The 17,126-nt window shown below is 36.4% G+C and overlaps 1 protein-coding gene and 1 long non-coding RNA gene across 4 annotated transcripts in view; both read left to right on the top strand.

Annotated features, from left to right (window-relative positions):
• Gfrl (Glial cell line-derived neurotrophic family receptor-like) overlaps positions 1 to 17,126 on the top strand; it is a 364,389-nt gene that overhangs the window by 327,480 nt on the left and 19,783 nt on the right. For all 3 annotated transcript variants that reach the window (XM_077405673.1, XM_077405674.1, XM_077405675.1), the window contains 5 exons: positions 1,490 to 1,774; positions 2,463 to 2,527; positions 3,413 to 3,617; positions 4,282 to 4,427; positions 5,106 to 5,234. In XM_077405673.1, the coding sequence (XP_077261799.1) occupies positions 1,490 to 1,774; positions 2,463 to 2,527; positions 3,413 to 3,617; positions 4,282 to 4,427; positions 5,106 to 5,234 (830 nt within the window). The remainder of the gene's footprint in view (positions 1 to 1,489; positions 1,775 to 2,462; positions 2,528 to 3,412; positions 3,618 to 4,281; positions 4,428 to 5,105; positions 5,235 to 17,126) is intronic.
• LOC143897228 (uncharacterized) lies at positions 13,306 to 16,431 on the top strand. Its single transcript, XR_013256886.1, has 2 exons — positions 13,306 to 13,441; positions 13,659 to 16,431. It is a non-coding gene; the product is annotated as an uncharacterized LOC143897228 (long non-coding RNA).

Below are 17,126 nucleotides of genomic sequence, written 5' to 3'. Positions count from 1 at the left end.
GTCTAATATTGAAAATTGAAAGAGAACATAAACGTAAAAACTAATTAATAAAAATTTATCTTTTAACTAATATTGTTTTAACTTTTATAATTAAATTAAATTTCTAATTTATTATATATATAAAAATATGCAATGACGATAAACTGAAAAATTGCAAAATTCGACTGAAAAGTTGTTAGAAAATTATCCATAATAATTTCTATTCTGGGTCACCGTATACGTATATAAACAATACAGCGCATAATTAGCATGGAACAGACAAAGCATGAAGCTTTGCCGTTGCGCTCGGCATGATGCGCTTCTAAAAGGCAGTAGAAAATGCAATTTCTTCGTATCTAAATGACTTATCTACTGACTGAATGCAAGTCCATTGCATTCGTCGTGCTTCACAACTCGACGGGGTCGAGAGAGATCGATAAGAGGCAACCTGTGTCGTTTGTTCGACCAGTGTAATTGCAATTTTGCGCGTGGCATCACTAACTGCGTCACTAACTGCATATAGATTGCGCATCAAATTTGTTTTAAATACAATGAGAATTGTATAATTAATTGTTTAGAATACATCTTTAATGATAAATGGAAAAAATAACAATCTTATTTTCGTTTATAATTTCACATTAAAGTATTTATAATTAAATTCTTACGATATTGTTTTAGATATTACTTGCAAGATTTAACCGCAATTTGCTCTTTTAAAAAAAGATATAAAACCGCGGGTTATTGCCGTTTTGTTAAGCATTTATAAATGCTGATAAATATAATCTATTTCGCGAGAATGAAAGTTGCAGGTTTGCCGCCGCAGCTCGTAAAATATTATTACGCGCATCTTACGGTTCCCTATTATTGCTATACGCGTCCCGCGAGAGAAGAGGCGCGCGCGGTGCCCCCTTGAAAGTGTAATCACCACGGAGCCCCTCGGTAGCTGAAATATTTCGCAGCAGCTGTGTGCCACCGGCGGCGCGCGGCGCCGCGGCGATACGGGGAGCCGGGGCGACTTTCCCGATACTTTCATACTTCCACGTCGGATGACTACACACGTGTACATTCAACTGCAATTTTACAGGCTCTCCGTTCGGCACTTTATATTGCTTAGCGGTTGTTATTTGCGGCCACACGTCCGTTTCCTGGCGCGCGCGGTGCGAGCGAGGGAAGAAAGTATTAAGCCCCCGAAGTTACTCCGAGGTGACGATGCCGATTCGAGTCGGCGGTTTTTCGTGCTTATTATTGTGCCGTGAAACGTTCTGAGTTATACGACCAAAAAGTGAAAGCACATCATCCCAGCACGGATAATCATAAAAAAAAAAAAAACATGGAATTGTATAAATAAATTTTCGGCCAAAGTATTTCCGCAAGAAGTTCTGCAAGAATATAGTCGCGCGAAATAATAAATGTTGACAGAGATTTCCTGATGCATTATTCCTACTACCTTTCGATATAATCTTCTATCAATTTTAGTTTTTTGCATCGAGAATGTTATCGGTGATTACAGTGGAGTCGCAGAAGGACTATCACGCGCGCAAGAAGCACCATCATTCGCGTACGACGCCGACGACGGCGAAGACAACGACAACGACGACGGCATCGGCAGTCGCGTCGACGACGAGGTCGCCGGCGAGCACGACGGCGACCACCGCGGTGGTCGAACAAGTGGAAGATAATCAAATACCGGAAGTGACGAAGTGGCCGACCACCGAACCCACGGAAACTTGGGAAATCACGACCACTACCATAAGCACCACTCAGAGCACCACCACGACCACCACGCCGACACCACGTGAGTGGAGTCTGAACGGATTTAATGATAATTAGTTCCCTATACGCAATAATTGGCTCGATTTCTCTCGTGCTTTATCGGGGCGTTCTGTTATGGGAAATTTTAGTTACTAATTGCTTTTTTCAATTTCGTTAAATTTTAAGGGGTATGGAATACAGCTAGCGCTAAAAAATAAAAACGTTCACATATGTTTAAAATAAATGTTTACAAATTATACCTTGAAACATATTTTGTATACGTAATAAAAACTTATTTTCCGTAGATTTTACTGTAGCAGCAATTTCATCTGGAATTTGATTGGTCATTATATTTAATTATAATACATACAATAATTTATGTTGGAAATTGGATTCATTGCGAAATTTTAAACTTTACGTTTATACTCTGTTATATTTCTATATAGCGTTCTAAATTTCAAGATTCTTGTTTCCAATCATTATGTGTCTACGCATCTTAAACATCTATACTTTTCAATTCAAGCCAGACAACGTCTCTTTTTCATAAATAAACCTCCGCGTACCGGTAGTTTGAGAAAAAGTAAAATTTTTAATCTCTTTCGCCTGCCGCATCAAGAAGCAAATTAGATAGATCGCCTCCGGGTGAGATACGTTGGGAGAAAAGAGGTTGATAAAGGACTGGAGAAATAAACTAGCGAAAAAGACAGCTTCTCACGTCACTCTCTTTGTAGGCTTCTGCGTGGTTCAAAGGCCGAGACACAGTCAGCAATACATAAGAGAAGGCAAGGGCAAAAGGGTGAGTCGCTCGCAATCTCCCAAGTCTCTCGCGATCGCCGCCCGTCGCGACGCAAAGCGCTCACCGCTGCCACCACCCTTGAGAACCGATGCTCGCGAGGCAAAAAAAAGAGAAAGAGGGTTTTGTGTTATGGACGTCATACCGGAAAGAATGTCAGCGGAAATCTGATATTTAATGCACACAGCAAATTTTATCGTAAAGAAACGAAAAAGTCGCCCGCGGCTTTCTTTTTAACGTCGCGATGTATTTTTTTAACTCTCTCATTAATGAGACATTTCCTCAACTCTAAAAGCAAGCTGAAAAGCTTTAATTAATTATATTAAAAGACAAACGCGCGCGTGGCAATATTTATTCTTATCCTGATATTTTTGTTGAATTTCATTTTGATAAGTTTGTCGACAAAATATGAAATAAAAATGTTGCTTTTAAGAAAATATGAACCGTATGTATATAAACTGTTATAATTTAGAATGTGGGTATTCAGATGATAAATTTTAGTATCGTAAAATGTTTCAAGTTTTAACTGCGCCAATGTGTTCTAATATAAAAGTAAAAAAATAAAATATCATAGATTTATATAGAAACTTTATGAAAAGGTTACAGTAGAAAGTAAAATGTGCCGCGAAATGAAAGCAATCTGATTTTAGCGGTAACGCAAATTAATATATAGTGACACGGAGATATTAAATCAAAAACCATCATGTCAGCTTAAAATTAATATAACGTAAAACTGCATATATAAAAAATGATTTATTATATATTGCATGTATAAGTAACATTCAAAAATAAGTAATAAAGATTTTTTACATTTGTGGCAAACGATATATTTTTAAGATGCACGATGATGGGTGAACGTATCGATTTCAACGTGCTCTGTTTGCGTAGCTTTATCGCGAGGACGAGCCCGAATGCTCGGAGCTCTGCCACTGTGGTGAGGGCGAGCAACTCGTTTGCAACACCATCTGCGTCGATTCGTCACCCTGTAAGACGGATTTCGCTTTCTATAACCACGAAGCGCCGGCCTACCAAGCGCACCGAGGTCCTTGCCTTTGCTACAGCGGCGGCTTTATATGCATGCGGCCTTCACCCGGTGAGTATAATCATCTCTCTCATAATTGATGCGATTAAATTAAAAGTCGATCGTTTAAACAACATTATTACTGAACTCTTCGTGAACGAGCAACAACTTAATTTTGTTTTATTGTAAAATAAATGGAAGAATTATACCGAATAAGTATATTTATTACGCCAACAAATAATTAACAATTAAAACTTTTTAATCGACTCGATTGGCCATAAATTAAATTATTTAAATACGATGCTTATATATAAGCTTTAAAATTATAATACATTAATTTAAAAGGACCAAGACCCATTGAAATGCCTTGATAATTAATCTGACCAAAATCAATGGTCGATCTATCATGACGGTGATATAGCCGATTGAGTCAATTAAAATCTTAACAAAAGAATTATAATTTATTTTTTATAATAGTATCTTATCTTACAGGATACAGAGAAAACTCAAAATTTAGAAATAAATTATAATTTAATTAAAATTAAAAATAAATTCATTAATATATATAAAATCCTATTTCTTACACAGTTTATGTTAAATATGCTCAATAAGTTTCTTCTTTTCTTTTTATTTCTTTCGAACTCGATGAACTTCAAATATGACGATTTTCTAGTAGTCCGACAGAAAACGATTTCTCTTCTCGCCATATAATACCAGGATTGGGTTATTTGCGCAGACACATATAGTATACCGCACGGGGTTTTCATGTTCCTGGGGTACAGCGAGAAGGACGAGACCTTATTGAAGCAGCACAACAATGTGACCGTGCTGGACGCGGTGTCGTCTCTCGACAATTTCATGAGGGAGGAAGTCAATAATCAGGTGAGGCGTTGCTGTCACGTTGTTCCTATTGATCGTTAAGGCCCGGTCTACAATGGATGTCGTCGTAAGTCGGAGTCCTCTCCTTGCGGTCGAAGAATAATGAACTGGTGATTGGTCAATTTCTTACGACTCCGATTTCCGACATCCATTGTAGACCGGGCCTAATATACCTCGGCCGGATGACACTTCGAAATTGTCGCTCCTTGGTCAACGCCGTTATACGGCTCGATCGAAATTTTGCCTATATAAATTCCGAAATCGAAAGAGATTGTCTTGGCACAATTTTGATGGTCATCGCGAATTCGATGACCCAGAAAAGAATTTAAAATCAGTCGATTATTCCCTCGCGCGGGGGGTTTATTACATCCCGCGTTACTACGTTTTGGCGGCGCGCGGCGCGGCGAAGGAGACGGGCGAAGGGAGCGCGCGCGTTCCGTGAAATTCCCAGAATGCAATTAATGCGCAGCATCTCCGATCGGCGCGCAGAAATCCCGATAATGAGAAATGTCAATGAGAAATGTAATGGCTCGTCAAACTGCGCGTCGATTAAAAACTAAATCGGGCCGCGCGGAATTTAATAAAGCCGCCACGTTTGCAGCGACGGATGACGCGCCAACGTTACACCTCCTATCTATACCTACCCCAGGTCAACTCCTCCCTCTCGTCTTCCATTTACAGACAGTATGCACGCTCTTCTTGTACAACGCGACCCGAGAAAACGTGATTGCAGTGGCACGACTCGGGACCGACAATCCACCCTTAAATAGCAGCCAGGCTCAAAGTCTGCAGCACCTGCTGCGCGTCAAGGTAAGCGAATTTCGAATGGACTTTTTTCTTGCGCCGCACGGGAGAAAATTGAAAGCTTTGACGCGGGAGCTGGATAAAGCTACAAAAATTTTTGAGAAACCGCGAGACAAAGATACGTGGCACACTTGAGATGAGTTCGAGAACTTTATTATTCCACTTTATTATCTTTTCCAAAGACCCGAGCTAAATAGAGCTTTCAGCCATTACTTTTTTTTTTAAAGTGCGCTAGAACGTTTTGAACTTAACGCGGCACACTAATCGCTGTATTCTTAAAAAAATGTTGAATTTTATATGTATATTAAAAATTGTTTAAGTATCTTTTCAACTCTTCTTCCTGCAATTGTTATTTACTTAATATACATAATAGAATATATATTCTGAATCTCTAACATATGATATGTATAATGGACATATCAAAATACAGAATGGCAAGAATAAGATCCAGTTCAACTTTGTAACATGTCTTGCCGATATGATGTAATCTTTTCCTTTCGGATTTACGTTTTACTGCTTTTTCCGTGTAATTTGTGAGGCATTACAGTGGACGCCAGGTCAACTTTTAAATCTTTACCGCGTTTGGATTACGTATATAGGAGTGTGCTTGCAGAGTTCATAAAACCTTTTTGAGAGTCTTGCCAGCGGCAAGAAAAGCTGATCGCGTGAACGACAGCGATTCGATACACGCGCGTGCGTGCACTCGACAGGAAGTCAGTGCGAAAGGGCGATAACTCGGGCGATAACGAGTCCTCGCGAAAAGTTTTAATTTCCTGCCGAATCTCAGCGTCGTTCGGGCGGAATTATCGCGATTAATCCGCTCGTTCCTTGCCGAATTTTACCCTTCGCGCTACGCGATAGATCTCTGGGCGGCTGAGCGCGCAGATCGCCGATCGACCCCCCCCCCCCGGGTTATTGCACGCGAGAATGCAGTCTTACGCGTGTCCGGAACGTATAACGCGCTTGCTTAAAATGCACACGAGGCGATTAAAACTCTATGATTTATGATCGACTTATATGTATAACGTCGTATCGCGACTTAAATATACTCGATATGGCATTACGACCAAACATAATTTTAAAATAAGTTGATGAAATATATTTGTAAATTGTAAAACACAAGATTGAAGTCGATGACACGTTATAATTGATTAGATAATATAATCTCTTGAAAAAATTAAGAAGTTTTACTGGAGTATAAAATGTATGTGGAGTACAAAAACTCGTGAATTTTTAATAATAATGACTACGGAAGTTAATTAATATATCTCATTACTGTCTTCTTTGTTAATAAAATTTAATAGTCCATTATATTATAGTTACCTGATAAATATTTTCCATATTTAAAATAGCCATCCTGTATAAAGTTTAATGTTTAGAAAAAATATATGTATAACATGGATGAATCAATTAAGGTAAACTAAAATGATTATATTTAACCCACATACTGAATATGCTTACATCGAAAAGCAATAATGAAGTTTCCTTTTCGGTGAACATATTTCGCGAGTATCGAACGGCGCGGGAGATATTTTTATAATAACGAATTCTCGACGTCAAAAAATTCGCACGGAAAAAAGGATAGATCGGCCAACGGAACAACATGCCAATTCGAATCCAGAATACCTCCATCAAGTTGCAAATGGACCGGCGCTTGATCACAGATTGGAAATCGCCCCGGGAACCTATATGACTGTGTAAAATGCGTGCCGCGAGCAAAAAACAGCGTGCATTTAGCGACATACAGGTGTCGAAGGGAAATGTCACGATCGATTGACGCGAAACAACGTTGACGGAAAATTACACATCCATTCCGATTTGTGAAAGTCGCGCTAAGAATTTCTCAACGTCGTCTTATAAGTTTGAGACAGGGCTACGGCAAATTCTAAATATCAGAAAAGCAGAGAGAGAGAGAAAGAGAATATGTTGCAAATTATGGACATTAATTTGGATTTGGTACAGAACAAAACGTTATCCCGAACTAATAATCTATAAACACACATTTATCTTTACGTAATAAAGCGGTATTTTTACCGGATTTGGGATAAAACAAAACATATTATTCCGATCTAATGATCTGTAAATACACATTTTGTCTTTATATACCTAACGAAGTGGTATTTTTACCGTAGTTGACTTGATATATAATTGATTAAAATAGCATGCGTTTAATTTAAACAATCAGACATTGCATTCAAAGGAAAAAGAAAATTGTATTTGTATCTTGGAGTCGGGATATAACTAAAGTTATTTTGTACCTGATAACTTCGCTCATCGAATGGCCGTTGGACGGCTTTAAATAACGGCTCGACGGCGGAGAACGTCTGACGGGATTACGGGAATTCGTTTCTGCCATTGCCAGCGGGAGAGATAGCGTGTTTCGATTCGAACGAAATGGTCGGCTGGGCGACTGTGCGATAGATATATAGATAAATAGATTGAGGTTCACCAAGCGAGATCGGAGAAGCAACGATCGCGCTAAGCAACGATCGCGAAGAAAAAGGCGCGTTTAGAGAATCGAGTATACCCAAGATGTGATCGTTATTTATTAATGGACGACTATCTTCTTCCTCCCCCTTTTCCAATTTCACGATATTTTTAGACAATTCCCCGCTATGTATGAACAAAGATGAACAATTTAATAGTGAAACTACTTTATGAGATTTAGGGAGCTGCTTTTTAATAATATATAATTAAGGATTTAATGAGCCTTATTAAATGGATTTATTAAATGGCTAATGAAGATATCCAATCATTACGAACTTGCCCGCGCAAGATGTATCTCAACATTTTCAGATTCGCATAAGTTTCCCTGGCAGTCGGTTCGTCCCCAACGTCATCTCGTCCCTTATCCTCCCCCGTCCACCATGTCCGTAGACCCATGGGGCTCGTAGCGACGGCGGACTGCACCATAAGAGCGGGAAGGATGGAAACTTGCATTTTCCCTTGGTGACCGCACGTCGCGACTACATACGTCATAAAACTTTGCTAATATAGCGGAGGACTACGGTGTGCCGTCTTTGCGCCGGCGACTCGAAATCGCTCGTTTCTCTCTCTCTCTCTCTCTCTCTCTCTCTCTCTCTCTCTCTCTCTCTCTCTCTCTCTCTCTCTCTCTCTCTCTCTCTCTCTCTCTCTCTCTCTCTCTCTCGCCTGGGCTGGCATTCGTCTTACTTTCCCTCATCTTTCACTTTCTACCCTTCTACCTCCCTCGCATTCCCATTCCCGCGCTCTCTATCTATCGTTGAGCAGGATTTACGCGATTCAAAGCTCGTGTGCAAAACTTTACGACTCGGAATATCTCGCTCAAATCATTATTCGAATCACTTGGTCGTTTTGTTAGCCAAATGCAATCGAATATCTTCTATCGAGGAATTGGTATATCGATTGTCTTTAATTGAGACTTCGCTACTCATCGTCTATGCGATTATTATTTTTGTTCGTTTTGTACAATTTTTCCGTGATTATTCGACCGTGATTGTTCGATAATTTGACCTAATTTGATATCGATATCGTGTGCTCTTAGATTTTGTGCAGCCAATTACGCTCTTTCAATTAATCGTGGTTATATATCTACAAAATGCATCGAATTGCATATTTAAAGTGTTTAATTTAAATTGTCGGATAATTTATTCCATTGAACAATTAAATTAATTTTTTAATTTTACGTTTGATTTTCATCAAACTGATATTTGCGATAACTTTAAGAGATAAAACAGAAATTTTTAATTTAATAATAATTTATTTCTAATTTTTTTGATATATTTTTCTTTATTATTGAAACCTAATTTTTTAAATAACTCATTTTTGTATTCAACTTAAAGTAAGATAATTAATTTACATCAAAAGAACTCTCTAAAACACATTGCTTATTTTATATATCACTTGGAAATAGAAAATGTTTCGTGACGTCGCAAAAGAGAATGAAACTGGATCGGCGAAGGTGACTTTTGCGCTCCCCCGGAGTGAAGATAGATCTCGGAATCTCGTGTATATCGTAAGTGGAACTGACGAATTACTCTCCTGAGAAAGAGAGAGTACCGATGATACGATCTTTATTCAGCGTGGCGCTAAGTTATACCTCCGACGGGCGCCAGTTTAATCCTATCTTACAGCAATTCGAAGAAACGCCGAAAAAGCCGTGGTTTCTCGACGCCGCCCGCGCGCCGTTTTTCAATTATGCATTTGCATATTTTACCGGAACGCCTTGTTGCATTCAGCGACGAGGCGCGACGACAGCTGCCGGACTGCATTTACCAGGTTAACAATAATTCAATGTCACCGTCTTACGCCGGGTATGTACCGGGTGCTTCTGCGATATCTATGAATATGGTCGTTGCTATATTGCTTATATGTTGCGCGATAGATCTTGAAACTTCTAAAATTAGAAAGAGCGCGCCTTTACAACGTCTATTTAAATAAATACAAAAATTAATATGAAACACATTTTGGAAAATAAATAAAAAATATATAAATTGAAATAAGAGTAAAAATTAAACAATTTTTGTACATATATTTTTAATGTGTATGCTGTTTTTAAAAAATTTGAATTTTTATTTTATCTCTTATTATTTATTAAATATAAAAAATTTATTTTTGAAACTGCAAATTATTTTTTTCGCGCAAGAAAGCAGTTGTCCGAAAATGTGGAAAAATCTCGAAACATTTCGTATTCTCAGAATTCTACAAGGACAGAAAATTAAAAAATTTGAGAATAGAGAACTCACGCGTCCGTATAATTGTGATAATTCAGAGAGTCATCGTATAGAGTCTGACCACATATCATGCCTTTCCATTCTCGGTTACCCTTTTGCAAATGGTCACCGCCGCTTCTATACCGCTATCGAGTGGATCCTCGTCGTTAAGTTGCTTCAACACTTTGTACCGCCGTTAAGAGCAAAATCGCAGAAAAATTGGAGCTCGTTAAAATCTGTCGCGTTTTACTTCCACTCCGGCTGGCAGGACAGTTCGCCGTGTTTAACGCTGCTGCTGAACATGCTTGCAACTGTAAAGAACAGCGACAAAAAAAGATGGAATAGTTTTTATGACGTCGACGATATGCGAGAAATCGAGCATTTTGAAGAACAAATCGCGTTGAAGCGGCTGTCGCGTTACAAGTTACAAGGGATTGACTCAAGCAGTTACTCCCATATGTTGCCATTACTTCATTTTTTAACAAGACAGAATAAAAAATACGTCATTAAATGTTGTGTGGAGATATAAATAAAAAATGGTTAATATACATATGTGATCTCTATATCGAGATTTATATCCAATTCTATTATTTTTTAATCTTTTGAAAAAGTTAACGTTCCTTAATATATATAATATATTAATTCCTTTAAAATATGTTCCTAATTAATTACTTTAAAAATTTAATAATAAGAAATTGTATATTTATTTGTACAAATACATTTTTGTAACATTTCTCAACACGATTTTTTGCATTTCTTCACCATCGGTTAGAAAGGAGAAGAAAGAAAGAATTAACAAAGAAAATTCTCTTAAGTGACGTATGGATCTCAATGAAAAGTCGCGATAGCTACGGAATCGATATTCGGATACGAAGCTAAAGTCCTACGCGGCAGGATAGGAAATAGGCGTTAGGAAATATGAGAGAGAATGCAGGAGGGGGAAGAAATGTAGGTGCCTTTATTGGCCTTGTGCCAATGCTCGCTATCTATATGGAACACCTGCGTCTGTCCGATGTCTCGAGTCGCAACAGATCGAACAATACAAGACTCTTAAGACAAAAGGAATAAGAGGACGGATAGTTCTCCAAAATGAAACAGGGCATTTCTGCATTGTTTTGTTGATCACGATTTCAAGAGTTCGTAAGATTTTTATTGCAATGATAACAATAAGATTGAAACAGGGACTTTTTATTTTCAATTTTATTTTTTTTAATTTTTGTCAAAATCTATTGGATTTTTCCGAAGGTCACGAGATTTGTATGAAAAACTGGTTTTCAACACAATCTTAAGAATTTTCTATTTGTATAATAAATCTTATTGCTCGTCTGTGTGATGTTTATGTAATTAATTAACAATAAGAATATTATAGTTGTGATAGCAACAGGCATGAAATGTACATGAAATGTACATGAAATGTACATAAAATAAGTAACAGATTGTATTTAATATTTTTTTGGATAATTTTTTAATGCAAATAATTGCATATTTATTAAATTAAAAGTTATTTTTATGATTATTATTATCAATAAAGGAGCATCTTTCTTAAATTCTTATATGATTAGCTATAAAATAAATGTGTCTTTATCACGAAGCCGATTTTTGGTCAAGTGATAACATCGTCCAATATCGTTAAGTTATACGCTTAAGGGAACCTTAGGGGATTTCTCCCAAATTCTGGAACACATATATGACGAGGAATTGTTACATTTCGGTGCTCGTCGATCGACCAAGTCGATGAGACTCGACATGGCGGTCTACCAGTTTGTACAATATTATCGTCTTCATTGAGATAAGGTCGCGATACCATAATGTGTCAACCTCTCGAACAGGACCGACCACCTAACATCCTAACACTGTCGACGCTTTGTGCATTGAGGACATTGATGCAGACGTGCAATTGTGATGTCACTCATTTTTTAAATTAGTACAGCATTTGCAAGTATACTGAATAATATTGCGCAATAATATGTATATTTTTGTTATAAATATAATAATAAATAAAATTAAATATAAAATAATTATCTGAAATAATAAAAGATAAAATATTAAAATCATATTTGAAAAAGATTGAAATTATTAACGCAACTAATGCTGCATAAAAATATATACCCAACGAAAATGAGCTATATAAATTGTATTATTTATGTAACTCGTAAACGAATAGTTATACTATCCTATTTGAAGCTAGTATCTTATATTTGTCAGTTTGGTAGAGAGTATTATTTACATCTTCAATAATGGCATAACTGTATAAATTTTCAGCTCATTCTCCACGAAGTCATAAATATTTCAATCGCATATGGATTATGCAACCAGCTGTATTCAAAATTCCGATTTATAATTTAAAGACGACAGCGTCGTTCCAACTGTCATAAAGAGATCGATCCAAATTTTATTACGGGTGCGAGACAGAGAGAGAGACAGGCAAAGTCCCGAGGCATCTTATAAGATTCATCGAAGATGCATGAGAGCATCAAACTACCTGACACTGAGCACCTTTCTTGGATTTCTGCATGATAAACCGCGCTGCATAGCATGCAATTGCAGTTAACCGCGATATTTGTAAACTATATCAATTTGAAGTGTTAAAAAATACGTTAAAAGACTTTGTTTCTTGAACTGTTCTTTCGATCTCTTGATTGATCAAACATTTATGCTTAACAAAATAACAATTTATTTCGACCAAACTGGCATTTTATTATAATAATGCTCACATTATACACAACGTTTCTACAATTAGAAATTCAAAAGAAACAAAGTATTAACCCGTACAAAGACAACAATAAAAGAACAAAAAAATAAGAAGAAAAATTAATATAATTGTAGGTTATATTTGATAAAGACCAAAAACAATGGTCAAAACGTCATTTATGTGAGCATTATTATAATAAATTGCCAGTTTGGTCGAAATAAATTGTCACTTTGTTAATCATTACTGGCGAAGAAAAGAATGATTTCTGGTTATTTATACTTAAATTCAATAATTGCAAAAATTAAATAATTTTGTGATCAGAATTTAAGACTTCAAAGCTTTAAAACTTTTTTATTTATAAACCTTTATATTGTAAGATTATTATATAATTAGCACTTTTTCCTTCTTTCTTTTTCCTCTTTCCCGCTTATCTCTATCTTTCTCTTAATTTCTCGTAAATTCAGACTTGTCGCACATAGAATTCGCATTAATTCGCGCATCAAGACTATATCCTATATAATATGTCGCCGTACGAACGTTCGTCTGGATTTCGTTATCCGCTTCAGCGCGACGACATCCAAGAGAATAACGATGCCGCGCGAGACGCGCCTCTGATAATAGCTCCTTACGTATACGTATATTGCCGGGCTGCCAATTTGACGAGGAGAGAAACGACTTGTCGTCACGGCCGGCGCGGCGGGGACACGTAGTTGCGTTACGTGCTCGCGCGCGAGTGTATTCCGCTCACGCGCCGCGACGATTGCTTTCGACGAACGACGCGGTTCCTCCACGTCTATCAGTTCGCTTCGAGACAACAGCAAGACAAAGCGGTAAGCTACTTTTTTATCAGTCTCGCTGTTCGAGCTGACGGCGCTGACGCGCGCAGGTGATCTCTCGGAAACGTCGCCGTTCTTCGCGCGGCTTATAACTCACATAAAGCACCAAACAGCGATATACTTATTTCTCAATCCTTTTACGCGCAAGTTAATTAGCATCTTAAATGAAAATTTTATCCAATATAATTTTCCAGACTTCTCCTTTCGACAGATTATTGCAACTGCTGGAAAAGTTGGCGGAATAATTAACTGGCAAGCCAACTATATAACGACGATTTCACTTTTGCCGCGGCGTGTCCGTAGATTCTGTCCTGAATTTTTAATTTAATTTTATTCCAATGGAAGGCAAGCGGAACTTGATATACGCAAAAGCTTCTTGCCTCGTCTGAAGTTCGATGTTGAGACAGCGACGCCGCAGGGGCGACTACAAAGCGAAAGTCGGAGGAAAGAGCGATTTTTCATTTTTAACGTGCTCCGGCGTTCGGATGCTTCAGACATTTTAAGATCATATGTGAGATCAAGAGAGATACCTAGTCCAGGCAACGTAGGCGAAAAACATGCGTTATTTGGAAATTTGTTCTCGAAGAATGAATTCACTTGAAACCTTTTGGAAAGTGTTTTTCTACCCTTAAATAAAGTTTACCTATTTATTTCATGTGCTCTTACCTATTTTTGAAAAAAAAAACAAAAAAAACGATTTTTTTTTTTAAGAAAAATGTGGAAAAGTGATTATAATTAAAAAAATGTTAATTGTATAATCACATGAAATTTATAGGTAATGTGTTTTCAAGGTTGCTGAATACGAATCTGAAGTAAAATTTTCAACATTATAAAATGGCGACTCAAAAGGGCGGGTAAAAAGCACTTCCAACAATTACGGAGACTGTTCTGTGGTGGAGGCGCTTTGCAAACTGATTTCCTTTTGTTAAACCTCAAAAATATATGTGAACAATTTTTAAAACAAAAGAATTTTAGAAAAAGGATGGAGACAACATTTGTTTGCAGCGAGCACCCGCTTAAGGCCTATCTACATAATGTCAATCTAACAAAGAGGTTAGGTTGACATGTAGACTGTGTGTGTGCTTGCAACTCGCGTTCTGCGTCTTATGTAGATAGGCCTTTATTCGCACGCTGCGGTTCTCCGCGCGCGAGCCGAGAAATCCTATACAGTTTATAGCACTCCCCGGGAAATTTTACCTCTGTTTCATATACAATTCCTTAAGATTCGGTCAATTATTTCCCGAAAAGTTGGAAAAATTTCGGATACCGGTTCCAAAAAAGATCGGTAACAAAAAATTATACACTTTATATCACTCCCCGGAAAATTCTACCCTTGTTTCATACATAATTCTTTGAGATTCCGTCAATTATTTCCCAAAAAATTGAAGAAATTAGAAAAACCGGTTTCCAGATGATCGGTAACGAAAAACTATACACCCTATAGTACTCCCCGGGAAATTCTACCCCTACTTCATATACAATACTTTCAAAATCGGTCCAATAGTTTCTAAGATTACCCCGAACAACAGTACAAACGACAGTAAATACGACTTTTTTTTACTAAATTGCGTGTAGCCACTAAAATAAAAGTTCAAAAAAATATGTCCGATATACAGTCTTAAAGTTTAAGACCCAAGCTACAACATCCCATAAGTTATTTTCTCAAAAAAATTTTTTTTTTATTACTTTTTCGACTTTGAAAATAGAGAAATTTTTATATTTTCTAGTTCGACATTTATTTTTATATACTTTTTTGAAAAATACACTTGCTTAATATTTTGTTTTTCAAATAAAACATGTATCATCTTAAAGTACATATTTTCAGCTTTAAAAAACCCTATTATTAAATTTCAATTTCTATTTCCTAAGCAATAATATCTGCAGTCAAACTTGTTGATCAATTTTGAAATAACGAAATTTCAAGAAAACTATCAATTTTGAGGTCCCAACTTTTAAAAAATAAATTTTTGTAATTTTTTTCATTTATTGCATGTTATCAGCACATATTTTAAGAATATAATTTGTTTTAATTTAAAAGTGAAAATCTGCAAATTTAAATAAATAGCAATGATATTAGTAAAATAAGTCATAAATTTCACATCGCCTCTCTTCAAATTCGATTTAAATATACTCAAAATGCTTTCTTAATTTTTCTAAACCACTTCAAAATGAGTAAATTACGTCTACTTTCGAATGCTTTTTGTAAAATTTGATTCTATCGATCCAATCAAAAGTTACAACTCTTTTTAAAAAGTGCGCGCGCGCCCGCGTACTCTGCAGGCAGCTTCACACGGGACGGCATCGACGCACTTTGAAGCGTTAATTAAAAAATTATTATTCTTACACATATTAATATTAAGAAAACTTTAGATATGTTTCTTTAGTAAAATTTTCTCCTCTTTCGATTGGCGTAGTTTATTTTTTCATTAAATTAATGTTTTTTTATTTATACTCAAAAAACCGATTTTTCGGTCTTTTTTGTTAAATAAAACATTTAGCACAGGGTTTACGTTGGTAAACTTTTGGGACATGTTTTCTAAAACCCAAAAGAACACTTTCCAAAAAAGTTTATTCTTTGAGGAGAAATTTCCAAGTGTTTTCCTACATTGACTGGACTAAGAGGGCGATCGCATCTTTGACACTCCACTCATCAATTTTAATCACACTTTATAATGCTTGAATGAGACAGAATATTAACTTATATGCTTATATATGAAGGAGAGATGTCAGAAAATATCGATGTGTACCATTTCAAGTCAATCTTTTTCTCTCTCTCTCTCCTTTTTTTCTCTTTTTGCTTCCTCATAGAGGAAGCTTTGTTTTCGTAAATTCGTATATGAATTTTTGATCGCGTATAAAGTTGGCTCTAATCAACCAAATGTTAATGAATTATATATGAAATAGGGGTAGAAGAAACCAAAAAAAAGATTGTTTTTTGAGTTTTTAATGTCAATATGTTCAGAGTGTTCTAAAACGTCGAAATATTGCATTAAAAAAAATGTCGGTATGTGTGTATGTATGTATGTATGCATGTATCGCTGTGCCAAATTTATAGAATTTTCTGTAACTCTCGAATTGATCAATCAAATCTTAATGAATTATATATGAAATAGGGGTAGAAAAGACTGAAGAATTTAACAAAATTAATAAAAATTGTTATTAATAAAGGCGTTACCGATTTCTGTTAAAAAAACAGCCAAACTTACTAAAATTTCTATAACTCAAGAATTGATTTACCAAATTTCTAAGAATTATATTTAAAATAATAAGTCTGATATCGTTTAGTATTCCATATTACCCGACTATTCTGTATTTCTCTATTGTTATTTTAGCAAAATATCTAATTAAGTGAAGTATTTTCATTTTCGACACTTTTAGAGCTATTTTGAAGCGTTGAAAGCAGCAACTTGTTACAAAGAAAGGAACGTCGCAGATCACAAAACTAACTGCTTCATTTCACTTTGTGTTCAATATCCACTCGTGAATGCTAAGTGCCAGATAACTTCTTGCGTTTTGAACGTTTCGGTCTTCGTAGGAGTGTACGAAATTTCTCTTCCATTTTTAGAACAGTCCAGTCGGGGCGGCGACGCCTCGAGGGCTTTAGAGTTTAAGAACGAACACGCGGAACAACGGGAAAGACCCTTTAACACGCAAACCCCTTATTTTCGCCGATTTAAAG

This window comes from Temnothorax americanus, unplaced genomic scaffold (genome assembly GCF_048541705.1).
Source record: "Temnothorax americanus isolate GAGA-0224 unplaced genomic scaffold, ASM4854170v1 Scaffold2, whole genome shotgun sequence".
NCBI classification, from domain to species: domain Eukaryota; kingdom Metazoa; phylum Arthropoda; class Insecta; order Hymenoptera; family Formicidae; genus Temnothorax; species Temnothorax americanus.
The sequence above is the reverse complement of the archived record's forward strand: the minus strand, read 5'-3'. Positions and strand labels throughout refer to the sequence as shown.